At 44.7% G+C, this 26704-nt stretch overlaps 1 protein-coding gene and 1 pseudogene across 1 annotated transcript; one reads left to right on the top strand and one right to left on the bottom strand.

Annotated features, from left to right (window-relative positions):
* Nucleotides 1–8950: 8950 nt before the first annotated feature.
* Nucleotides 8951–9664, top strand: LOC123107980 (non-specific lipid transfer protein GPI-anchored 5-like; annotated as a pseudogene).
* A 136-nt stretch (nucleotides 9665–9800) lies between these two features.
* LOC123107979 (probable glutathione S-transferase GSTF1) lies at nucleotides 9801–10929 on the bottom strand. Its single transcript, XM_044529853.1, has 3 exons — nucleotides 10674–10929; nucleotides 10511–10559; nucleotides 9801–10422 (listed from the first exon to the last, which is right to left on the bottom strand). Exons 1-3 carry the CDS (start codon nucleotides 10821–10823, stop codon nucleotides 9965–9967), a joined length of 657 nt encoding a protein of 218 aa, XP_044385788.1. The 5' UTR covers nucleotides 10824–10929; the 3' UTR covers nucleotides 9801–9964.
* Nucleotides 10930–26704: the final 15775 nt, after the last annotated feature.

Here is a 26704-nt window from a genome sequence, read left to right as displayed (position 1 = left end):
ATTGAACTAGGTATGGGATACCGACGATCGAATCTCGGGCAAGTAACATACCGATGACAAAGGGAACAACGTATGTTGTTATGCGGTCTGACCGATAAAAGATCTTCGTAGAATATGTAGGAGCCAATATGAGCATCCAGGTTCCGCTATTGGTTATTGACCGGAGACGTGTCTCGGTCATGTCTACATTGTTCTCGAACCCGTAGGGTCCGCACGCTTAAGGTTACGATGACAGTTATATTATGAGTTTATGCATTTTGATGTACCGAAGGTTGTTCGGAGTCCCGGATGTGATCACGGACATGACGAGGAGTCTCGAAATGGTCGAGACATAAAGATTGATATATTGGAAGCCTATGTTTGGATATCGGAAGTGTTCCGGGTGAAATCGGGATTTTACCGGAGTACCGGGAGGTTACCGGAACCCTCTGGGAGGTATATGGGCCTTAGTGGGCCTTAGTGGAAGAGAGGAGAGGTGGCCAGAGATGGGCCGTGCGCCCCTCCCCCCTTGGTCCGAATTGGACAAGGAGAGGGGGCCGGCCCCCCCTTCCTCCTCTCTCTCCTCTTCCCCCCCCCCTCCACGAATCCTATTCCAACTAGGAAAGGGGGGAGTCCTACTCCCAGAGGGAGTAGGACTCCTCCTGGCGCGCCTCTCCTGGCCGGCCGGCCCCCCTCCCTTGAACCTTTATATACAGAGGCATGGGCACCCCCAAGGGACACAAGTTGATCCACGTGATCATATTCTTAGCCGTGTGCGGTGCCCCCTTCCACCATAGTCCTCGATAATATTGTAGCGGTGCTTAGGCGAAGCCCTGCGACGGTAGTACATCAAGATCGTCACCACACCGTCGTGCTGACGGAACTCTTCCCCGACACTTTGTAGGATCGGAGTCCGGGGATCGTCATCGAGCTGAACGTGTGCTAGAACTCGGAGGTGCCGTAGTTTCGGTGCTTGATCGGTCGGGCCGTGGAGACGTACGACTACATCAACCAAACGCTTCCGTTGTCGATCTACAAGGGTACGTAGATCATACTCTCCCCTCTTGTTGCTATGCATCACCATGATCTTGCGTGTGCGTAGGAATTTTTTTAAAATTACTACGAAACCCAACAAAACTCTCATGCTTCACTTAGATTATTTTGAGAGTTTTAAATAGCATGGTAATTTGCTTAAATAATCCTAATATGCTAGGCATCCAAAAATAGTAAAAACTTTCATATAGAGTATTGAATACTAAGAGAAGTTTGATGCTTGATGATTGTCTTGAGATATGGAGATGGTGATATTAGAGTCATGCTAGTTGAGTAGTTATGAATTTGAGAAATACTTGTGTTGAAGTTTGCAAGTCCCGTAGCATGCACGTATGGTAAACGTTGTGTAACAAATTTGAAAAATGAGGTGTTATTTGATTGTCCTCCTTATGAGTGGCGGTCGGGGACGAGCGATAGTCTTTTCCTACCAATCTATCCCCCTAGGAGCATGCACGTAGTGCCGAGGTTTTTGATGACTTGTAGATTTTTGCAATAAGTATGTGAGTTCTTTATGACTAATGTTGAGTCCATGGATTATACGCACTCTCACCCTTCCATCCTTGCTAGCCTCTTCGGTACCGTGCATTGCCCTTTCTCACATTGAGAGTTGGCGCAAACTTCGCCGGTGCATCCAAACCCCGTGATATGATACGCTCTATCACACATAAACCTCCTTATATCTTCCTCAAAACAACCACCATACCTACCTATTATGGCATTTTCGTAGCCATTCCGAGATATATTGCCATGCAACTTTCCACCATTCCGTTCATCATGACGCATTCATCATTGTCATATTGCTTAGCATGATCATGTAGTTGACATAGTATTTGTGGCAAAGCCACCGTTCATAATTCTTTCATACATGTCACTCATGCATCATTGCACATCCCGGTACACCGCTGGAGGCATTCATATAGAGTCATATCTTGTTCTACGTATCGAGTTGTAATTCTTGAGTTGTAAGTAAATAGAAGTCTGATGATCATCATTTTCTATAGCATTGTCCCAAGTGAGGAATAAAAAAATGAGAAAGGCCAAAAAAAGGAGAAGGCCCAAAAAGAGAGAGAGAAAGGCCATAAAAAAAGAGAAGGCCCAAAAAAATAAAAAAAATTGAGAGAAAAAGAGAGAAGAGACAATGCTACTATCCTTTGCCACACTTGTGCTTCAAAGTAGCACCATGATCTTCATGATAGAAAGTCTCTTGTTTTGTCACTTTCATATACTAGTGGGAAATTTTCATTATAGAACTTGGCTTGTATATTCCAACAATGGGCCTCCTCAAGTGCCCTAGGTCTTCGTGAGCAAGCAAGTTGGATGCACACCCACTTAGTTTCTTTTTTGAGCTTTCATACATTTATAGCTCTAGTGCATCCGTTGCATGGCAATCCCTACTCCGTGCATCGACATCAATTGATGGGCATCTCCATAGCCCATTGATTAGCCTCGTTGATGTGAGACTTTCTCCTTTTTGTCTTCTCCACATAACCCCCATCATCATATTCTATTCCACTCATACTGCTATATCCATGGCTCGCGCTCATGTATTGCGTGAAAATTATAGGTTTGAGATTACTAAAGTATGAAACAATTGCTTGGCTTGTCATCGGGGTTGTGCATGATGAGAGCATTCTTGTGTGACGAAAATGGAGCATGACTAAACTATATGATTTTGTAGGGATGGACTTTCTTTGGCCATGTTATTTTGAGAAGATATGATTGCTTAGTTAGTATGCTTGAAGTATTATTATTTTTATGTCAATATGAACTTTTATCTTGAATCTTTCGGATCTGAATATTCATGCCACAATTAAGAAGAATTACATTGAAATTATGCCAAGTAGCACTCCGCATCAAAAATTCTGTTTTTATCATTTACCTACTCGAGGACGAGCAGGGATTAAGCTTGGGGATGCTAATACGTCTCCAACGTATCTATAATTTTTGATTGCTCCATGCTACATTATCTACTGTTGTGGATGTTTATGGGCTTTATTATACACTTTTATATCATTTTTTGGGACTAACCTATTAACCCAGAGCCCAATGCCAGTTTCTGTTTTTACCTTGTTTTAGGGTTTCGAAGAAAAGGAAAATCAAACAGAGTCCAATTGACCTGAAACTTCACGGAACTCATTTTTGGAAGGAAAGAAGCCCAGAAGACTTGAAGTGCACGTAAGGGAAGCTTCGAGGAGGCCACGAGGTAGGGGGCGCGCCCTCCACCCTCGTGGGCCCCTCGTGGCCCCCCTGACGTACTTCTTCCGCCTATATATCTCCATATACCCTAAAAACATCAGGGAGCACAATAGATCGGGAGTTCCGCCGCCAGAAGCCTCCGTAGCCACCGAAAGCCAATCTAGACCCGTTCCGGCACCCTGCCGGAGGGGGAATCCCTCTCCGGTGGCCATCTTCATCATCCCGGTGCTCTCCATGACGAGGAGGGAGTAGTTCTCCATTGGGGCTGAGGGTATGTACCAGTAGCTATGTGTTTGATCTCTCTCTCTCTCTCTCTCGTGTTCTTGAGGTGGTACGATCTTGATGTATCACGAGCTTTGCTATTATATTTGGATCCTATGATGTTTCTTCCCCCCTCTACTCTCTTGTAATGGATTGAGTTTCCCCTTTGAAGTTATCTTATCGGATTGAGTCTTTAAAGATTTGAGAACACTTGATGTATGTCTTGCCGTGGATATCTGTGGTGACAATGGGATATCACGTGATTCACTTGATGTATGTTTTGGTGATCAACTTGCGGGTTCCTCCCATGAACCTATGCATAGGGGTTGGCACACTTTGGGGCACTCTTTGAGGTTCTATGTGTTGGTTGAATAGATGAACCTGAGATTGTGTGATGCATATCTTATAATCATACCCACACATACTTGAGGTGACATTGGAGTATCTAGGTGACATTAGGGCTTTGGTTGATTTGTGTCTTAAGGTGTTATTCTAGTACGAACTCTAGGGATGTTTGTGACACTTATAGGAATAGCCCAATAGATTGATTGGAAAGAATAACTTTGACGTGGTTTCGTACCCTACCATAATCTCTTCGTTTGTTCTCCGTTATTAGTGACTTTGGAGTGACTCTTTGTTGCATGTTGAGGGATGGTTATGTGATCCAATTATGTTAGTATTGTTGAGGGAACTTACACTAGCGAAAGTATGAACCCTAGGCCTTGTTTCCTATCATTGCAATACCGTTTATGCTCACTTTATCACTTGCTACCTTGCTGTTTTTATATTTTCAGATTACAAAAACTATTATCTACTATCCATATACCACTTTTATCACCATCTCTTCGCCGAGCTAGTGCACCTATACAATTTACCATTGTATTGGGTGTGTTGGGGACACAAGAGACTCTTTGTTGTTTGGTTGCAGGGTTGCTTGAGAGAGACCATCTTCATCCTACGCCTCCTACAGATTGATAAACCTTAGGTCATCCACTTGAGGGAAATTTGCTACTGTCCTACAAACCTCTGCACTTGGAGGCCCAACAACGTCTACAAGAAGAAGGTTGTGTAGTAGACATCAAGGTCCAAGTTGCAGACGCCCAACACTAGGCCCATAGTAAGGCTGGCCAACCTTCGAGCTCTTCGGAGCCAAGATTGATGAAAGAGGAGATGGAGAAGGAAGAGAAGGAGGATGGAGGCAACCCCTTGGCCCTGACAGAGGACGCTGAGAAGGAGGCGCCGCTGAGAAGGAGGACGAGGCGATGGACGTTGACGTCGCAACTCCAGTCGGCAACCTCTTTCTCCATGGTGTGGGTGGAGGAAGAAAAACCGCGTTGCCCTACTTGCGGTCGGATGTGCCTATCATGGGCTTCCATTGCTGCAGCGGCAACGTGCACCATGCATGCGACGCGAATGGACCACCACGCAAACTCGGACAACCTCAAGGGAACCGCGCAAGCGTGTCGTATCGGAGGGGGCGACGGGCGGCTGGGTGGCGTGAGCTCCGATGGTGGGATCTGGTGGCTCGATCTTAGGTGCAAGAGAGAGGAGAGAGGGGGGAGTTGGCTGGGTGGTTGCAGGTGGGGCCTAGATGGGTTCCTTGATATTTGGGCTGACATAGGGGACATGTCCGAGGCTTTTTCATATCCTCCCCTATATGGGCTCAGTTCGAAGGGTGTCGGATAGTCTGGATATATTTAGGGGATAAATGGAGGATGGACTTTCTTCTTCTTCTTCTTCTTCTTCTTCTTCTTCTCTCTCTCTCTCCCTCTCTCTCTCTATCTCTCTCTCCAGGTTTGTTTGGCCAGACATATATGGGGGAGGATGGGGGTCCGATTTTAGATGTTTTGAAAAGCAACTCCAATAGTTCCCTTATCTCTAAATTAACCGTTGTTTACGGAATGTTCAGGTAAAAAACCACTCCAACACATCCCATAAACTCGCCTTAACTTTAGAGGATCTCGTCAAAGTGGCCTTTTCTCCCACACAGGAAGGACCCTGTATCTTTTTTGGCAGGTTTGTAATTGCATGAAACTTCCACACACGGCACGGCGGAACGCCACCGCCCCACCGGAACCTCGCGAGAACGCCACCAAGCCACCACCGCACAAGCTGGAATGCCGCCGTCGTGCCGCCGGTCGCGCCACCACCCGCCGCCGCCATGCCGGTGGCCGTCATGCGTGTCAAGGACTGCCGGGTGCTAGGCCATTTAGATAGTTATGTCTAACGACAAATGAAATAGAAATAGATTTAAAGGAAAAAGTTTACGGGAATTGACAAAATTTTCACACAGACAACTTCCTCTAAAGGTTCCAGAAAACAAAAAAAAACTTATTTTTGGGGAAGATTTTTAGGGGGAGTTGCTCTAAGAGCATTACTAGTAGAACCCCTAAACCCTCAAACCCTTATAGCAGTTTTAAGGGTTGCGAAGTGCCACTTTTTGACACTTTTAAGGGTTGAAAAACAGGGGCAAAGACTATAACCCTCAAACCCAACCTTTAAACTGCTTTAAGGGTTGGATTTGAGGGTTCTAGTCTTTACCTCAACCCCAACCTTTAAATCTATCATTTCACATATCACACATTTCATCACATTTCATCATATGACATATCACAAATTCCATCACATTTGACATAAAATAATAATCATTCTAGTTATTATTACAACACCGAATAAAACAATAATCATTCAAATTATTACAACAATGTTTGAGCAAATTACACTAATTGTTCGAATCAAATAGGACATAGAAAAGTAAAACAAAGATACGTCATGGGCCAATGCGCCGCCCATCCAACTGCCAGTGGTGCTCTATTAGATCATCCCGGAGCCAACCATGAGTGGTTGCATCCTCAATCTCACGATGTGCTTGAAGAAAAGCGTGTATGCGAGAAGTGTTTCTTTTCGGTTGCACACGGGTACCAACATTGTCATAGAAACAAGGGAGGTTTAACCCTCTTTCATCCTCTAGGATCATGTTGTGTAGAATCACACAACATTTCATGATGTTCATCAAGGTTTTTTTGTCCCAAAACCGAGCTGGACCACGAACTATGGCAAACCTTGCTTGCAAAACACCGAAAGCTCTCTCAATATCCTTGCGGGCTGCCTCTTGTGCCTTGGTGAAATGAGCCTCTTTTCTTGTTAAGGGCACCCCATTTTTCTCCTTGATGGACTTCACAAGAGTTGCCCATTCGGGATAGATGCCATCGGTGAGATAGTATCCAATTGAGTACTCATTGTCCATGATTTTGTAGCTGCAAACTGGAGCATCCCTAGAAATTAATCTTTTGAACAAAGGAGATCTATTGAGGATATTGATATCATTGAGTGTTCCCGGCAACCCAAAGAATGCATGCCAAATCCATGTGTCCTGAGATGCTACGGCCTCAAGCACAATGGTAGCATCACGGCTTTTACCGCATTACATTCCGTGCCATGCCTTTGGGCAATTTTTCCACCTCCAATGCATGCAGTCAAGACTACCTAGCATCCCTGGCCATCCCCTTTTTTCATTCATTTCCATTAATCTAATTGTATCTTCCTCGTTTGGTGCCCGAAGATACTGCTCACCGTACAACCGAATGACCAACTTGGCAAACCTACGGACTGACTCCGTGGTTGTATCTTGCCCAATGCGAAGATACTCGTCGGTATAATCCGCGGGTATGCCATAAGCGAGTACCCGCATTGCCGCCGATATCTTTTGATATGCACTAAACCCCATGATACCGGCGGCGGATCTACGACATTTAAAGTAATAGGAGGCGGCCTCACAATCGGTGACAATCTTCACAAACAAACTACGCCGCATTCGGTACCTTCTGCGGAAGAGACGAGGAGGGTATGTAGGTACCTCCGCGAAGTAGTCTTCCATCAAATGCTCGTGTCCGAGAGCGCGGTTCCAGTAGATGGTGACTCGCCCCATCTTCGACCCTCTCCTCTGATCCATCAGCTTCACGCGGTTTTCAAAGGATTGCACGTCGATGAGGAGGCTCATCATCTCGACGTCATCATCTTGCAACAACTCGTCGATGTCCGAATCGTCGGATGACGACCAACCCGACGAATCGGACAACGAGTCCATGTCGTTGTTGTTCACCTCCATCTACACAATACAACAAACAATAAATTGTGAGTGCCAACAATGAATCAAAAAGGAAAAAAATAAAACAAAAAGAAAAAAAGGAAGCATACCTGCGGGGAGCTCGGGGCGGCGGCGCGGCTGCCTCTGGCCCGCCTGACCTCTGGCGCGGCGGCTCGAGGAGGCCTGAGGCCGGCCTGCCTCTGGCCGCTGGGGGCCGGGAGGCAGCTGGGAGGCGGGAGGCGGCTGGGGGCGGGAGCCGACTGGGGGCGGGGGCGGGGCCCGACGGCTGAGGCGGGCGGGCGGGGGCGGGGCGCGGCGGGGCGGGAGGCGGCGGGGCAGGAGGCCGGGGGGCGGGATGCCGGGGCGGGAGGCGGCGGGGCGGGGCGGCCGGGGGGCGGGGCGCGAGGCGGGGCGGCCGGGGCTGGGGCGCGGGCGGGAGGCGACGGGAACGGCGGATCCGGCGGCGGGGAGTGTGGCGCAGGGGCGGGACGGCGGTGGCGTCGAGGGGAGGCGGGGGGGCGGCCGGATTGGCGGCGGGCGACGGCCGGCGGCTTGGGAGGGAGGAAGCGGGAGGTTGGGGACGGGAAACTTCCCTCCCGCGCGACGGGGGAAGGGAGTGCGGGCTGGGTGTCGAGCGCCCCCCTCCAACCCTCACTTCTACGATTTGAAATTGGGTTTGAGAGTTGGGCCCTTACTTTTTTTTAAGGGTTTGAGGGTTTAGGGGTTCTAATCTTTGCAATTTTTTTTGTTGCAACCCGCAAAAAAGTGGCTATTTTTGAAGATTTGAGGGTTTAGGGGTACTACTAGTAATGCTCTAAGTCCTTTGCATTTGCACATAAGTGAATAGCCCTCGCAAGTTCAAGGATCCTCCTCAAAGTATCAAGTTGGCAACCAAGTCAACTCAAAGAAAAAAACGAAAAAGCAAATACGTAGGTACATTACAACCAACAAAACTACACCGTGAAACTCGGTACCGTATGAACCCAAACCGGGAAACCCTTGTTACAACCAACAAAACTACACCGTGACACTCGGTACCGTTGTTGGGTTCATCCAACACGGCATCGACGATTACACCTGGTTATAGCAGCCACATATCCAATATTTGTCTGAACTATCAGTGTACGACAACTCCAGGAATTCCGAGAAAGAAACCGTTTCTTGACAAAGATTAGGAAGTAGGGACATGCAGCTCACCAACATACGCAGCTAATTCCACCTTCCCCAGCAAACACCACTCCTATAAAATCACGCTAACCTGAATTTCAAAAGCACAAACAGCTAGCCGGCCTGATCAGCGCAAGCAAGCGGAGTCGAACCCAAGAAAAAGCTTACACTATCAAATATCAATCCAAGGGGAAGAGAAATCCACCAATGGCGGCGAGAGCCATGTCCGGCAGCAGCATTCTACTGGCCACTGCCGTGGCAGCGGCCCTCTTGGTGGCGTCGGCATCGGCGCAGTCCGGGTGCACGGCGGCGCTGGTCGGCCTGTAGCCGTGCATGAACTACATCAGTGGCAGCGGCACGGCCCCGACCAAGTCCTGCTGCTCGCAGCTCAGCTCCGTGGTGCAGTCCCAGCCGCAGTGCCTCTGCAGCGCGCTCGGCGGCGACTCATCGTCGCTGGGCGGCATGACCATCAACAAGACGCGCGCGCTCGAGCTCCCCAACGCGTGCAACGTGCAGACCCCGCCGGCGAGCAAGTGCAACAGTGGTGGCAGTGCCCCTGGCGCCGCCACGCCGACCACGCCGGAGGTGCAGACACCTGCCGGCTCGGGGTCGAAGGCGACGCCGTCGGCGTACCTGCAGGAGAACGGCGGCTCGTCGCTCCAGGGCACGGTGGGCCTCGTGTTCGCGCTCGCGGCTGCTGCGGTCTACGCCGTGCAGTGAGCGAGCATCTCGGGCGATGGACTGAAGCGGTAGCTGGGTGGCGACTCAGAAATTCGTTTCCTGTGTGACACGATTTGGTTTTCATATTGGTTTAGCATTGAGCATTGGCGAGGAGGATTGGTCAGTGTTGTGTTCCACATCCGTACTATAGCATTATTTGGTTTCTTGCTGCAGCCGAAATAAAGAGCTACTGGTTGTTTTCGTCTTGTTCCCATTGATTGATGGTACAAACAGATAGTAGATTCTTGCCTCTTATCGATGTGTCATGCGTGCCTGTGCAAAGAACGCTCCGTTGGTCGGGAGAGGGCGCAGACCGCAGAGCAATGCAATGCACGTATGAAAACAGAGCAGAAAATCTTGGTCTTATTGCATACGGTCTAAATTGATAAGGAAGTATGTGGTGAGATGTAAAGACAATACATGCAGTCGACCTTGGTCTTATTGCATACGGTCTCCCACATAATGTAACCTGACAGGCGCGACCTTTACTCAGAAGTATAACTAATTGAAGTCCTTGGCCATGAGCGAGATGACCTTCTTCACGGCGGGCCTATCGAACAGCTCCTCCAGCCACGCCCTAACACGAGGGTAGGCATCGAACACCGCCGCATACGGCATCCCCATGAAGTAGTGCGTCTCGGGGAAGTGACTAAGATCCACGAGGCTCGGGAAATCCCCGGCCAGGTACCTGTGCTTGCTCAGCCGGGCCTCGTACACGTCCAGCACCTTCCTCAGCTTCTCGACGCTCTCGCCGATGATCTTCTCGTCGGGGGTCCCGCCCAGCACCGGCGCGACGCGGTGCTGGTAGAACACCGAGTGCATGGCGGGGTCGAAGCTGAGGGCCTCCACGTCCAGCCAGACGTCGACGAGGGCCGATTCCCTGGGGTCGCCTTCCCTCAGCAGGTTGACCTCGTCGGTCCTGTGCTTGCGGAGCACGTAGCGTGAGATCGCGCGGGACTCTGAGGAGATGAAGAAGGTGCATATATAATTCGGTGATCTCGGAAAGAGAACAAGTATTTGAGAATCAACAAGAAATTGAAAACTGACGGAAGAGCGTGAGATCCCCGTCCTGGAACGCCGGGACCTGGCCGAACGGCTGGTCGGAGAAAATCGGAGTTATGAATCAGCATCCAGATCCGGTGGTAGTACCGAAGTACTGTGATCCAAAACTTACTACTCTGCTACAAGAAGGTCGGGTGGGTGTTCTTACGTTTCTGGCGAGGTGGTCGGGGCCCTTGTGTTCCCTGGCATGGAAGTCGACGTCGACGATCTCGTACTCGGCGCCGACCTCCTCCAGGCACACCAGCACCCGCGCCACGTTCGTGAACGCCGCCGACCCGAACACCTTCACCGGCGCCATGCTTATGCTCTGCTCATGGATGATGATGCTCCCCTCCCCTGGTTTATGCGGAAATCTCACGGCCCCTTGATTTATACGGCATACCAAAGAGAGAAAAGAAAGAAGGAAAGGTCCAAGACGTCGTACATCATGAAACTTAGTGCTTTGACAAGTTGAAGTGAGGTGACACGTACGTATCGTGTGGAGCACTAGTCGTCGTCTGAATTGTCTACCAGCACTAACCCTGATTAATAAGCAGCTTCTACGAAGGGCATGCCTCTACGAAGGGCATGCCTCTACGAAGCCCATCAAATTTGTCAAAAGTGTTGGTGCTAATCACGTGAAAAGAAAGAAGGAAATTTGATTCTACGAAGGACATGCCTCTACGAAGCCCATCAAATTTGTCAAAAGTGTTGGTGCTAATCACGTGAAAAGAAAGAAGGAAATTTGATTCTACGAAGGACATGCCTCTACGAAGCCCATCAAATAATCACGTGAAAAGAAAGAAGGAAATTTGATTCTACGAAGGGCATGCCTCTACGAAGCCCATCAAATTTGTCAAAAGTGTTGGTGCTAATCAGGTGAAAAGAAAGAAGGAAATTTGATTCTACGAAGGACATGCCTCTACGAAGCCCATCAAATTTGTCAAAAGTGTTGGTGCTAATCACGTGAAAAGAAAGAAGGAAATTTGATTCTACGAAGGACATGCCTCTACGAAGCCCATCAAATTTGTCAAAAGTGTTGGTGCTAATCACGTGAAAAGAAAGAAGGAAATTTGATTCTACGAAGGACATGCCTCTACGAAGCCCATCAAATTTGTCAAAAGTGTTGGTGCTAATCACGTGAAAAGAAAGAAGGAAATTTGATTCTACGAAGGACATGCCTCTACGAAGCCCATCAAATTTGTCAAAAGTGTTGGTGCTAATCACGTGAAAAATGTACATTTTTTTGTTTTCTGAAAGCATGGCAGATATAGAAAATTTGTATTGATAGCATGTAAAATTTAGGGATTTTTGTTATCTAAAAAACATGTTAAATACTGAAAATGTTTCACATGGCAAATTTATATATTTTTCTTTTGTAAAAAGAATAGAAAAAGTAGAAATTTTGTAACGATAGTGGAAATTATTTCATGAGCCAACGAGGCAAGATAAAATGGTGAATCCTTTTTTCTTGCCAATGATAAAATGGTGAATCGTAATGCTCACTGCAAAAAAAGTAGGCCTCGTGCGCCATGGCCAGGTCTGTTCTGGTTTTTCGCTGCCATTTTGTTTCAGTTTATAGGTGGTTCTCATTGGGGTTCCCATTATTTTTTTCTTTGTGGTTTCACTGCTCTTTTTATTTTCTTTTCTTTCCTATTTTTCTTTCGGTAATTTCTGACCTAGCTTTCTTGTGGTTTTTGTGTTTTTCTCTCTTTTATTTTCCCTTTTTCTCATTTTACGTTTTTATTTTACTCTTTCTTTTAAGTTTTATTTTAAAAACTCATAACCATTTTAAAATTATACATAATTTTTTTATAGTTTCTGCATTTTTAGTTTAACAAGGAAATTTGAGATTTTTTTAAATTTTAAATTTTACACTTTTTGTATTTGTTTTTATAAAGTCAAAATCATTTTAAAATTTGAGAAAAATTTCAAAATTCCTGAAGATCTGTAGAATTTTCCAACATTATAATTTTAAATCAAGAAAATTTTAGTAACACATATTTTCGAAGGAGTCCCAAGAACTAGAAAGTGAAGGAAATAAAACGATCAAGGGGAGTAATCCAGACAACACCAAAGTGGTCTAGCCCGCGAGCGAGCGCTCTGCGTGATTGATCAGTGTTTGACGCACAGAGCGTTAAATAGGTCCTTTCAAATAAAACACTCGGGATCGATGGAACAACTCATGAGTCATGTCAAACTAGTAGAATGTCCGTGCGTTGCTACGGGCCTTTTAATTTATTTTTTTCTGATTGCATACATTTAATACTTAGTGGATTTTCAGCATATTCCCACCATAACGCCTTGGGACACTTGTCGACGAATTCTGTTTAAACGTCGACATAGTCCCCTTAGTTAAATTGCTTCTGTTTTATTGTGCTACGCACATTGACCTATGATGATGTATCTAGAGCACATCTAGATGTGTTCTAATTATTGCATATCTAAGTGAGTGAATCAAGCATAAAGAGAAAAAGGAAAAAGAAAAGAAAAATATTCACACAAATCTCAACGTAAGATCAAATGACATAGGACTTAGATGTGTAATACTTATGACACATCTAGATGTGCTTTATCAAAACTGATAAACTAACTACAACAGATGGACAAAAATTGTACCAGCCATCTCTTAATTATCATAGGAGTCCTAATTATCAACGGTTCCAATAAGGTACATGGGCGGATGCCATACATGAGTCGGCGCGTCCAATGCTGATTTGGCACTTGAACAAGATATGGTGTTACTACTTTTCTAGTTCTATAGACAATTTTTCTAAGGATGGCTCCGTCCTACATCATCATATAATTCTATAACCTGAACCAAAAGATGATTAGAATTTAGAAACTAATCAATTGTTGTGAGAGTACAGTGTATGGTATGCATAAAGTATCATGTATGCTAATGACATTACCACATGGATTAAGAATCAAGTAAAGTTGTATATCAAAAATGTATCTCCGTGAAAAGTTTCATCTCGAGCATACTGTTAACCTAAAGGAATCAACAATTAAAGCTTCAAAATAATAAGAAAACAGTAGGAATTCAACAACGTTCATTATTCCATAGAGGTTCTAGGATGGACACCATGCAAAACCAAAAGGACAAGAAACCATGGTAGTTTGTATGAAAATGATTAGCATCAGGACAGAACAATTTTCTTGAAAATTTTCCTTTTGGAGGTACTGACATGCACTTTATTATTAATTTTTAAAAACATGCACTACTGAGATATGAAAAATTATGATACTGCAATAAAACTCTACAATTGAGTAGAAAATGACCAAAGTGGAGAGCTCCATGTGCCTACATGACCTTACTTTTTAAAAAGTTAAAAACAACTTGCCCGCTAAGAGTAGAAAATTGCATCTACTATCTTCTCGGTGTTTGGATTACAAATCTCACCACTATATGCATTCGACTTTACGGCTAGCACACATAATAGAAAGTTGGGGGCATCAGCTATGGCTTATGAGATTGCTTCGACTCACCTTGCGGCGACCCCATCGGCAAGTACGAACCGGGCGGCGACGTCCTCAGGCATCAGGTATTGCGACGTGCCGATGTCGATGGCCAGCTCAGAGCCCATGTCATGGTACAACAACGCCGAGTGCCAGGGAACGATGTCTCAGGCGTTGCGACCGCGAAGGCCATGGCGACGTCAAATCGCTTCTTGAAGTCGGCCGCTCCCACGCACGAACGCCGTGACTGACCATTCTCGGCGATGCAGAACACGCTTAGGGTGGCCAACGCCACCCAGAGGTTGTGCCCCATCACTGTGATGCTCACATCCTCGTCCTTGTAAGTGTCCACCAACTTCCGCACCTTAGTCAGCAATGACTCCTAGCTTTTGCCCCTCCTTCAAGAGGTACCATACTTAGTAGAAAACACGAAGTACGGCAATAAGTATAAAGAATATGTAGTCCAAATATAAATATATGTTTTGTACATAACATTGACAACTGGATAAAGCATATATGCAAATTCTAAGACACTAATATACTTATGTTCCAACTCAAATACTCAGTTGATGATACACAGAAGAAATGGATCGACCGAAATAAGAAAAAGAGCATTGTTTCTCGACATGACCGACAATATTCCTCTATCTCCCCTTCAATTTTTAGAATATGCATTAAGTTCTTGGTCGATGGAATTAGAAGCCATATGTCCAAAAATCCTGAAGCTGAATAATATGCACCTTTAACTTCGACGTCCGTTCCTCCATCATTACGCATGTTCCTCAGTAAGAGTTTATGACCTCCATTAAGGTGAATGCAGCGAACCACTGGCACAAAGATCTTGACATTAGAGTGCTGGAATAAATCCATGCATGAAAGTATTGTCCTACGACATTGGCACCGAATAAACACCAGAACTAAATAAAGGTGCACAAGAGGCCTCTAGTGGGATGGAACAAAAGATAAAGAAGCTTAACTGTACTACCACAAAAATAAAAGATAATTATGAGGTGAAAAGAACTGAAAATCCAAAGTAAACTGAATCGACAGAACCGATGGGCATGCATCTTCATGTTTGTACCACTCATGACCCCATGCTGGCCAACTCCTCCCTCTCTCCTGCGAACCAGAAAAAATCAGCACGGACAAAAGTTTGACTTTCCTTACTTAAATACTAATTTGATTTTAACGGTAAATCTAAGCAAGAAAAGGAACTAACCTGGTTGATCTTTTCTTGTTTTGTTCCGTTATCACTTTCGATAGTAGAACCGAATCCGTTTTTTGATAGAATGAAAAAAAAACACTAACCACACTCTTGTTGAACTTGAGAAATTGTACATTGGAGAAAAGAAAATTATAGATTAATACATAAGACAAAAAGAATACTCCTTGCGCACAACTGATGTGGAGACAAACTACAAGAACCTGATAATCCGCACATACTAAGGTGTCCATTTTGAACTTTAAAGTCTGTAGAAAATGTTGGCTGCACCACTATCACCAGTAGGAGACTTCATCCATTTTCCCTACACTGAACTTAAAGTTGTCAACGGTAGTGGTTAAATAGGAAGTTTATCACTTTGGTGTGTAGCATGGTAGTCATAGATGTAGCTGCAAAGAAGCTGCATGATTACATGTTTTAGCGATTGAGTTTTAGTTTCAGTACTATTAAAAAGTGCTTTATCAACAATACTCAGAGGTCAAACGCATAGCATTGCTCTGTAGTATGCATATGTGTCCTCAAGTAATCAAACACGAGCATATAAAATAAAGCACGACAGTTACCAAACACGCCTTGCCCATTTTATTGTGTAATAGGAACGAGATCTGACACTGATGGTAAATCAGACGGGAGAAAAAGCATATGCTCAAGTAAAATCATTTCTATCAACCTTCACGGTCGAATTAGTATGTATCGACATGAAAAACAGTAACTTCCTATGGACTGAGACAACTCTCAATGTGTCCATAAAAAAGATAGCAACAAGCAGGAACCCAAAAGACGATTATCTTACCAAAATTTTGCACTTCCGATGGGCTTGAACCTGAGATCTCTGCTGGAAACACCATGGCAAATGCCTGCCGGTGCAACCACCTACCGACCTTCACATTCTCCAAACTATCAATCGACGGTGTGGCTGTACGATTGGCGGAGTCGGAGAAGAAGGGGCTCTGGCGCCATTGACACGGAGGAGGTCATCCGCCGTCGATGAGGGGCCTTCCGGGCATCCTCACCACTTGAAAAAGGGGCTCCGGCGCCATTGACATGGAGGAGGTCATCCGCCGTCGATGAGGGGCCTTCCGGGCATCCTCACCACTTGAAAAAAATTGTGCCGAACTGTTCCATTTCACTCCATGCCATGGCCTAACACATACAAAACAACACGGTGATATCCTCCAATGCCCGCCACGAACTTCCCGCCGTCCTCCTGGCCGCCGTCCTCACCCTGCTATAACCGTGCCCGCGCATGACGTCGGACCCATCAACTATGGTGGTCACGCGCATGAGGTTGAGCGGGGCACACACACCTTGGATTCATAGGCCACAGGCATGCCTTGCATGAGTACGACACTATTGTCTTCGACCATGAAGAAGATGGAAGGGTGCGGTGCCGGACGGGGATCGTGAACTTCGCCTGACTCGGCAAGGATGATGCCATCTCTATCATGCCGGACACGGCCAAGACATCGGGCGCGGGCACGATCGTCCCAACATGGTCGATGACAGCTACCTCAATTTCATGGTGGCCGAAGAACCAGGGACGATGGGGATCAGGAAGTGAAGAGTAAGGAGAGAAGTTGACAAATAGGAAGGCTAGCGTTGAATGCGGTGCGGTAGATCAGGAGCATATAGTTGGAAAAGATATGCGGGCGGATCGCAGACTATATGAGAAAAAGGAAACAAATTGCACACAAATACTCCTAGGAAACAGAGGGAGTACCTTCCTATCCAGGTGCACGAGCGCATGCGCCTCCTTTTCTTTTTTGCTTCTTCTTACCGTGGAAAAACCAGAGAAGGTGAGCAAACGGGAGGTGGGTTTTTTTGATAAAAATCGGAGGGCTGATTTCCCAATCGATAAGGGTGGGATTTCCTTGGATGGGATGCGTGGAATGAACGAAACCACGTAAGTACTCCAGTAGAGATGAAACAACCCGCGGACGAGGGTGTCGGTGTGACGAAAAAAACGACAAAAAGAAATCATGAAGCAGATAACAAATTAAATAGGTACATAAATGCTTTCATGGTAAGGTTTATTTGTTTCTAGAAAACTCGTTATTTATTTCCTAAAATAAATGGCATTAATAAGAGAGATCGATTGATTTGGATAAATTAGGAAAGTTTAGTCTGTGATTTTGTGTACGTTAGGAAAGTGCTGCTTTGCTAAAAAAATGAAGAAAAAATAAACCAACTTGAAGAGTGGTGGTGGAAGGGGAGACGAAATAAAAGCAGCGAAAAAAAAATGGTTGAAAGTGGTGGGACGAAAATAAATCGTACTATTCAATCAACTCAGATATTAGGAATAGAGATAAAACACTGGGATCGATGGTCGTCAGTACTGTATTGTCGATGGACATGACACCTGTCAATGGAGTCATGGGTTTAAAGGCCAATTAGTGGTTAGTTAACCTGTAATCTCTACTCCTAATGGACGAGTTGGTTGAATAGTCCCGGTTTATTTTCGTCCGGTTTATTTTCGTCTGGTTTATTTTCGTCTCACCTTCCACCACCCCTCCCATGCTAAAACCGAATCACGTCTGATACTCCTTCCATTTATTCGTAATGTATTTATGTGAAAAAATCAATTATGATTAATCTCTAATCAATCTATGAAAAATCAAATCTAAATTAATCAACTATACCATAAGTTACTCAATCACATTAATTAATATTTCCATACGTCTCAAAAATTATTTTAGTTAACGTCTCCATACCTTGCCTAAAATATTAATTAATGTGATTGAGGAACTTATGGTATAATTGATTAATTTAGATTTGATTTTTCAGAGATTGATTAGAGATTCTTCGGTACACACGTAAAAAGGAAAGAAAAAAAAGGAAAATAAACCAGGAAAAGGAAACATATGCATGGATGTCAATCCCCTTCATCTCTCCCGCTATCTTTCCTTTTCTAGGATGTAGCCGCCGTTTTTCTCCCTTGCTCATGTTCTCCTTAAAGAGGTGGACATTGAGACTTGAGAGGCAACGAGCATGGTAGGCCTCAGATCGCGGATCCTCCTGACCTTGCAGTCCTTCTCCGATGTCGTCCCTGCATAATTCAACGCCCTCCTCCTCCCAGTGCCGCACCTGCGTCATTGGAGGTTGTGTGCGAGCTGGCCGCCGTCCCCGAGTATCTTCAACAGGTTGTCTGCTGCTCCCAGATAACACAATTCGTGGAAGAGTTACAGAGAAGTGAGGGTTGGGGAGAACTGGCGTCACGCCGTCGCCGATCTGCTGGATGACATGCACCACGGCCATGCCATCGAGCCACCATCGCCGCTCCTTCCAGTAGGCAATGAGGTCTGGTCGAGGGCAGGAGTAACAGTTGTGCGTGCTTGCTTGCTGTTATTCTCGAGGTGGATAGGTCATGCCTGATCCCTCCTCCACGCATGGCGCAGCTTCCTCCGATCTCGCCCGTCCTCGAATCCCTGCTGGCAGGTGATGCTACTTCCTTACCTCAACGAGTCAAAACTGAAGGCAGCCACTTCTTGTGGTAAGAACCGATCTCATGTACTGCCATTTTTTATAAGTTTCTTGATGCAAATCATAGCAAGAATATTGTGTTCTTCCTATTTGTTTGATTAGTTCCAAAACAGAAGCAATTCTATCATGACGATTTCAAATGTTTCTTGTAGAAATTTAGCATAGTACTAAAGCAACTGAATTCTCATTTTATCACAACTGCGGGCTAATTCTGAAATAAAAGCAATGGTGAATTTTTTTCGTTAAACTGTAATCGATAAAACGCCATTTTGTATATTATTCAACTATTGGGTATGCTAATCTTTGGGTTCATTGGATGTGAATAATGGACCTGGTATGATTGGTGCTTGTACAATTACGTAATAGGAGTAGCAACATTATACATCTTTCGAGTTACAGTATGTTTACCAGTGGGAATTGCGGCTATGGATGTTTCACAATTGTGTGTACCGCAGGTGTATGTGGATTAGGAAAACAGTGTGAGCCAATGGATTTTTCCATGTCTTCCTCTATGGCAAGCCCTTGAGTGTATTTTATTTATATCTCAAGAACATGACAGTTTCAAGAATATATACGAGTCAGCTATCTTGTGCCCTTTTGTCCATTTTTACTTAAATACTATGAGGCGACTACTTATTGTTATTCTTGCCATTGAAGATCTAGGTAAAAAGAAAATTAATAAACCTGAAATATCGGCAAAACAACAAGTATTGTTAACCAAGGAAAATAAGTCATGATAAAGACAAGATACGTTTTGACCAGAAAAGCCCGTGCTCAATTATTTCGAGCATAGGCTTCTTCGGTAAAGACTCGATTTTTTTAATCGATGTATATCTAATTCTAAGTCTTCTTTGACATGTACATGATGAAAGAAAAGTACTATTTAGACAGAAATTGGTGTGTCTAATGCCTGTGCCAAGTGTTATCGAGGAAGATAGTGAACTCATTGAGGATGATCATTGGGGTTATTGCGAAGCTGACTGTTTGGTGGAGTAGTCTCGCGACATGGAGGACAAGCCATGAGACATGAAATAACTGGGTAAACTGAAGGATTCCCCGCGCATTGCAGCGGGAAATTTAACAAATGACTTGGAAAGATATGATTCTTTTGGGAAATTGTATTGTCTGATAGTTGCTCCGAGTGACACATTTCAAAGCACAAGAGTCAAATTGTGGCATCTTCTCAATTCAGTCTCATGAAAGTGAAACTACATCGTACATTTATATCTCATTTAGGGGATTTAAGAATTTCATTGTGACTTCCACTATGGAGGGCAGTTGTTTCCAAGTAGGCTACAATGCGACTTAGAATAGAACAACACAATAATTAACCGAGGATAATGAAAGGAAGTTACCTGGTAATTTCCCCGATCAATTCATACAAAAAGAGTAGTCTAAATCATGCAAAACAAAATAAACGCCAGTTTTCAGAAAATCAAGGCATATAAAATTTATAAGTCCCATGATAAAGGCCATAATAAAATAGTAGAATCTGAATGTGTAACACACCACTTCGAGAGATAAATGCACATGAAAAGGAGATTTATATCTCATGAGCCCAAAAAAAGACTAAATTTGACACCCTTGTCTCCGAATATCACATACCTGCACGAAATAGGTCAGGCAGAGAAAGGTTAGAGGAAACAATCGAATTATGAGCCAACAAATACAGTAAACTGCATTGCTATAATACCACTTGACTTGTTGTACATCCAAAAATTGGAAAATTGAGAAATAGAAATGGGTCAGTACATTTGGAGAGATATCTTGGTCTATCTTATTTCTTTGTTTGACACTAATAGCAATATTCCTACAATCAGAAAATGGAGAAATAAACATAGGTTAATGCCGATAAATTTTGCTTTCTTAGTGGGCATGACGATGAGCTTAACAAGTAAGTACATAATAAAGATAATAGGTGCAGGATAAGCATAATATAACATGAGAGGACTGAACTAAAAGTAATTGCTTAAAACTCAAAAGCAGAAACGAGTAAGCCAAAAATTAATTAAGAAGAGAACGATAAAAAACATTTGAAGTTGTTGAATTGGTACTATAAGCCATGATATTTTTTAGCGTTCATCCTTGTAAGGAATGAAGTGAACGATCATCCATGATTGGGAGCGGATCTGCTGGAGAAAATGAAGTGGGGAAGGAAGTGAATCGCGGTGAGATGGTTGCGCCTCGCGAGGTAGATTTTTCCCATGGGAGAAAGATTGGTCGTTATGTTTTTTAGGGTTGGAAAGGAAATGGTCCATTGCAAACGGGAGTGGTGATGTGGCAACTATGCTGAGGTGGACATGGTGCATGTTAAGATAAATAGAGAGTGGGGATGAGTCTCATAGGTATACTAGATTTGTACAATCACTTCCATTTTTTCGTCCCATCAAGTCAAACAAAGAAACAAGATAGGCCAAGATCAAATTCACTACTTACGTTGAAAGAAGGAACAATACGTCGTGCACACGCATTAGACAGAGTGAACTAGAAGGGATAACTGGATCTGTACAATCACTTTCGTTTTTTCTAGGAACATTGGATGTAATTGATTTGGTAAAGAAAATGACAAGGGACTATTCTATGATTGATGTATGGTAAATTTGCGATGAAGTATGTGTCTGAATCAAGTATAATCCGCTTAATCTTTGATTTTATCGGTTTTGCTAAATCTCATGGGCTTGAATTATTTTGTTGCGTGAGCAACTTTCTGCTTTGCACGAGGCCGAAGATGTGGACGACATGAGGAGCGCCGACCACAGCAAGGGCGAACCGGTGATAGTTGGCGGGAGTGGTTGGATGCAGACGGTTAGGTGGGTAGGCACGACAGAGGAGAAATCGTCGCAGGTGAGGAGTAAGAAGAAGAACATGTGGGGGCGTGCTCCTAACCATTGGATATTTGATGGCAAAAAATAGTGATTGACACGAAGAATTTTTCAGGCATCTAACGTTAGGTGCCCCTTTAATTTATTTACAATCATTTGCCCGTAGCAACGCACGGGCATTTAACTAGTACTAATTAGTGGATGAGCTCTTGGCCCAGTGGTTGGAGAGCTGTATCTTAGCCGACGGACGTTCGAACCATGTGGATGTGGGCATGATTTAACCATCTTGCTCCGTTTCGTGGGTTTGAATGTTGCTTTTCTTACCTTCCAAATAATGGCTGCCTTATAAGGGAAATTTTGTACAAAATGGATCTATACTCATCATGATTTCGAACCCCCCCCCCCCCCCCTATTTTCAGCAATAATACTACACTTGCGAAAATACTGCTATGGGTTGATTCTACAGGAGGAATGTCCCCCTCTCCACCATAAATACTTTCCTCCTTGATTTTAATTGACCCCACTCCGTGATTTTAGTTGGGCCATGGCAGCCCGTAACATCCTTTGATCCTTTCCGTAAGGACGGTTCTATCTCTATTTCTAATGGAGCAGTTGGTAGTCTCGCTTCCAGGTTTTTTTTCGTCCCACCACTTTCGTCCGGTTTTTTTTTTGTAGGTTAACCGTCGTAGATTTTTTTCGATGATGGTTTCTTATTCACCGGTTTATTTACCCCTCAGCTCTTTCCTTGCAAATCAGGACTTTCCAAACGTGCACGCAATCACGGATCTAAATTTACTAACTTATCCAAATCAACCGATACCTTTCATTATTGCAAATTTCTTTAGAAAACAAATACTAGATTTTAAGGAAACAAATAAAAGATTTTAAAGACACATCATACTTTACTAATAATCACTAAAAATCAAATCTAAATTAATTAACCTTGCCTTAAATCACTCAATCACTTTAATTAGAAAACATTTTCTTTCCTAACTGCACCTCGCTTAGTGTGCACATAACAATCCGAAGTAATTAGAGTCACATGATTGAATCCATTTATTTAGAGCGACATGATTGCGTTCTGGGATGGAGGCCATGATTTCGTCGAGGTCGTTGCTGCCTCCTACACTCAGGGTGTGTCGCCGAGATCGAGGCGAGCATGAGGAGCTGTGGCCACCGCCATGGTCACCTCATCGCAGGGGATGGAGCACGCCGTCGGCCTACAACTTGTGGAGATCAGCACTTTCCAAACGTGCACGCAATCACGGATTTAAATTTACTAACTTATCCAAATCAACCGATATCTTCCATTATTGCAAATTTCTTTAGGAAACAAATAATATATTTTAAGGAAACAAATAAAAGATTTTAAAGACGCATCGTACTTTACTAACAATCACTAAAAATCAAATCTAAATTAATTAACCTTACCTTAAATCACTCAATCACTTTAATTAGAGAACATTTTCTTTCCTAACTGCACCCCGCTTAGTGTGCACATAACAATCCGAAGTAATTAGAGTCACATGATTGAATCCATTTATTTAGAGCGACATGATTGCGTTCCGGGATGGAGGCCATGATTTCGTCGAGGTCGTTGCTGCCTCCTACACTCAGGGTGTGTCGCCAAGATCGAGGCGAGCATGAGGAGCTGTGGCCACCGCCATGGTCACCCCATCGCAGGGGATGGAGCACGCCGTCGGCCTACAGCTTGTTGAGATCACTGTTGCTCTTCAGGTCGCGTGGTGATCGGATCTTGCCGATGTGTCCCTCCCCGACGACCTCCTCTTTGCCCGGTTGGCCGGCATGGATCTCGCCACTACTGCCCTCAACTTCTCTGCCTCGAGCTCGACGGTCAGCCACCATGGATCCCCCAGCTGGAGGGTCACGTGAACCAGCCGTCCTCCCATGCTGCAGCGGCGAGAAGGTGACATGGCTCTCCGTACACGAAGAGTGGAGTGTGGAGTTCGGTCAAGTACTTATATACTTGGCCTCTACTGCTGATCCATGTACATGGAGAAGAACAGACAACCGCTCATTCATGCTTCGTTCCACTCCTTTGCGCTACATTACTGGAGGTGACATTTTCATATCTCTCTATGTTGTAACAAGCCTGTTGCCTGCATAGTTAATGGATTTTTTATTTAAATTTATCGCTGCTTAGTGCTTTGTTGCAATTGTTCACGCAAGATTCTTATATATAATCTGAGCGTATGTAGGCATACTTAGCTTTGCTATTCCATTTTTTTTGGCGCATAGAAATAAGAGTATTGTCCAGGTTAGGTATTCAATTGAGTATGTTATTTGGATTGCTATCAGAATGTCTTTTCTATGCATGTGATTTCTCACATCTGGTTATAATATTTGTGAAGGCATGCATTGCACGTGCACTTGGAAGCGGGCCCGTGGCCCGCGCTGGACGGCGCCGACGCCGACCCGAGCCACCTCGTCCGCGTATTCTTGGAGCTGTGGCTGGTCGATTTATATGAAATTAATTCCCTCAGTTCTGGTGGCAAATATAATACACATAATCCATATTGTTATGCACTAGCGTGTATGTGTGAAATAGATGGATTATGGTCCGGTACCCAATAAGATGGATATGTGTGTGTGTTAGAGAGAGAGGGAGAGGGGGATAGAGAGTGAGGAAGACGGAGCGAGAGTGTGTGTCTGTGTGTGTGAGGATTTGATGGTAAAAAAGGTCGCCAATGTCGTAATATTGAACTCTTAAAGTTAATGTGGCCCCGTTGCAACGCACGGGCGTTTTTCTAGTAGATGTGGCAAATCTCTATTTTCACCTTTTCCATTCCTCTTAGCTCATAAGTTACCTCCGTAAAAATAACACGTAAACGTAGTTGGTCTTTTCTTTTCTTTACTCCTAATGTCTCAGTGGTGGTTTTTATCAGTTAATTTTCGTCTCATCTATTATGGTTTTTTTGTCCCACCTTCCACTTTTGCCTGTTTTTTTCATTGGATTTTTTTCGTCGGTTTTCTTTCGTCCCCTGGCACCACCACACCACGAGGATCGATATCCCCTCCCACATAGCGCGAAAAAAAACCAGGGAACAGCCCCCATCGCACCGCACGCCAACGGGATCCAGGCCCCGTCGATCTATTAGCTATGTGCATCCTCAAGCACGTCCCAGCCGCCATCGCGGGTCCCATCGCGGTGCCACCACCGAGGTCTGCAATCGCCGCCGTCGAGGTCCGAGAGGGGCCGCTGCCGCCTTCATTCTGGACCTGGAGGTATGTGCCATAGCTCAGTGCAGGGCGGTTCAAACCCCTAGATCGTGATTGTCGATCACGCCGCCGCCGCCATCGTGGAGCCCTCCTCCGCCCAACATCTTGCTCCTCCGCCAGCCTCCGAGATCGCCGTAGCAGACCTCCGAGATCGCAGCCACCGCTGCCACCAGTTCGCTCGCACGCCGTCGCCATCACCCCGCTTGCATGCCGCCGCCATCACCCTTCGCCGCTGCTCCGATGTGGAGCTCATGCGCCATGGCCGCCATGGCATCCACGGCCGACAGGAGAGGACCCTCGGCCTCGGTTGTGGCCGCCTGCACGGGACATGGGGAAGGCGAGCCAAATCCACAAGTGGTCGTCCGGTAAATCCGGGCCATGACCACCTGAACCTGTTCCATCTCTTTCCTCTCTGTTTGTCTCTTGGGAATGGTGTGCAGCTGCTTAGACGCAAGACCATGGCCAGAGGCGCAGCCGCCGGTGGGATGAGGTCGGCCAAGGTGGACAACACCTGCACACCGGATCTACCACAGCAACCTTCTTATGTATGATTTCTTCTCCCCTTTTGCTTGTATAGTTGATTGTTCGTCCTCGTATCCCGACTTTCCGGCTGAGTGAGTCATGGAGTTTGTGGGTTGTTCAATTGGCCATACCCAGAGTTGGTCTAATTTTTGTTGCATAGGTTGTATTTGGGTGTCAACGTGCTACACAGGGAACTACTGGATGGAGTAGTAAGAATTGATTTAACCGTAGAGCCTAAAATCTCACTCCCTTCCTGGCCGCTTTCATCTTCTTCGTACCCTGTTTGGTTTACTGAGAAATTCCCCAAACTCTCTTTATATACTGAATCTATTTATTATATATATGAGAGATTACTCATGCCATCTAAGTAGTGAAATATTCTATCTTATAAATATATGGAATATTTTTTCTAGAGAAATCAGGCTTTTTTAGGATCTAGGTATTTCTTTTGTTCATGCATAAAACCTCATCACTGACTGTATATTTGATCTCTGCATAAAACCTTATCAACAGAATCTACAATATAGAAGTACAGATGTTGATGCAAATGTATGGAGCACGGTCACCAATGGATCCAAACATTGGCTTGCTTCTATTTGTTGAAGTATAAAAGGTTTTGATTTTACTGATTACAATATGAGCACTAATAAAATGATGATTCGGTCGAAGTTTTTGTGCAGAGGATGGACCGCCCTCGTGATTGATTTCTTCTTTGGTAACCCAACTAACGGATGGTAATCAATCTTCAAATACCAAAACCAAATGTACACGACAACAATCAATTCATGTATCACAATCAGATTCTTCTTTAGTACCCAGCTTAACTCATGGATGGTAATCAATCTCCAAACAAAGGAAACAATTAACCTCTACATCCCGTACCCAATAAGATGGAGGTGTGTGTGTGTTAGAGAGAGAGAGAGGGGGAGAGGGGGAGAGAGAGTGAGAAAGAGGGAGGGAGAGAGAGTCTGTGTGTGTGAGGATTTGATGGTAAAAAAGGTCGCCAATGTCACTTGATATGTATGACAATATTAAATGTAATATTAACATGATTAATAATATTGAACTCTTAAAATTAATGTGGCCCCGTTACAATGCACGAGCATTCTTCTAGTTATAGTAGTGACCGATTGACCTTTGATACGAGTAAAAACAGATGGTCTTCCCGTGCACAAGTTCAAGGGAAATATATAAATAGTACACACATTTTTGGGAGCTAAGGGCATTTTCAATGGCAACCTGTAAAAAACCTCTCGCATTCGTCCGTGGAAAAGGGACCAGTTCAAAGACATGGATGCGGGAGGTAGCCATCTAACGCTAGCGGCATACATTTTCACAACAACTCAAACCAACCGGACGAAATTTGTTCAAACAAGTGCGGATTTCATATAATCACGGCCTGATTTTATATAGACATGTCAACTTTCATATAAACATGACGAATTTCATTACAAA

Source organism: Triticum aestivum, chromosome 5A, assembly GCF_018294505.1.
Source record: "Triticum aestivum cultivar Chinese Spring chromosome 5A, IWGSC CS RefSeq v2.1, whole genome shotgun sequence".
In the NCBI taxonomy this organism is placed as follows: domain Eukaryota; kingdom Viridiplantae; phylum Streptophyta; class Magnoliopsida; order Poales; family Poaceae; genus Triticum; species Triticum aestivum.
The sequence above is the reverse complement of the archived record's forward strand: the minus strand, read 5'-3'. Positions and strand labels throughout refer to the sequence as shown.

Bases quoted from the DNA above. Each gene is read 5' to 3' on its own strand.
- LOC123107979 (XM_044529853.1), bottom strand. From the start codon at position 10,823: ATGGCGCCGGTGAAGGTGTTCGGGTCGGCGGCGTTCACGAACGTGGCG. The intron at 10,560-10,673 runs GTAAGAACACCC...TTCTCCGACCAG, and splicing joins CCGACCACCTCGCCAGAAAC to CCGTTCGGCCAGGTCCCGGC. The intron at 10,423-10,510 runs GTCAGTTTTCAA...TCATCTCCTCAG, and splicing joins CGGGGATCTCACGCTCTTCC to AGTCCCGCGCGATCTCACGC.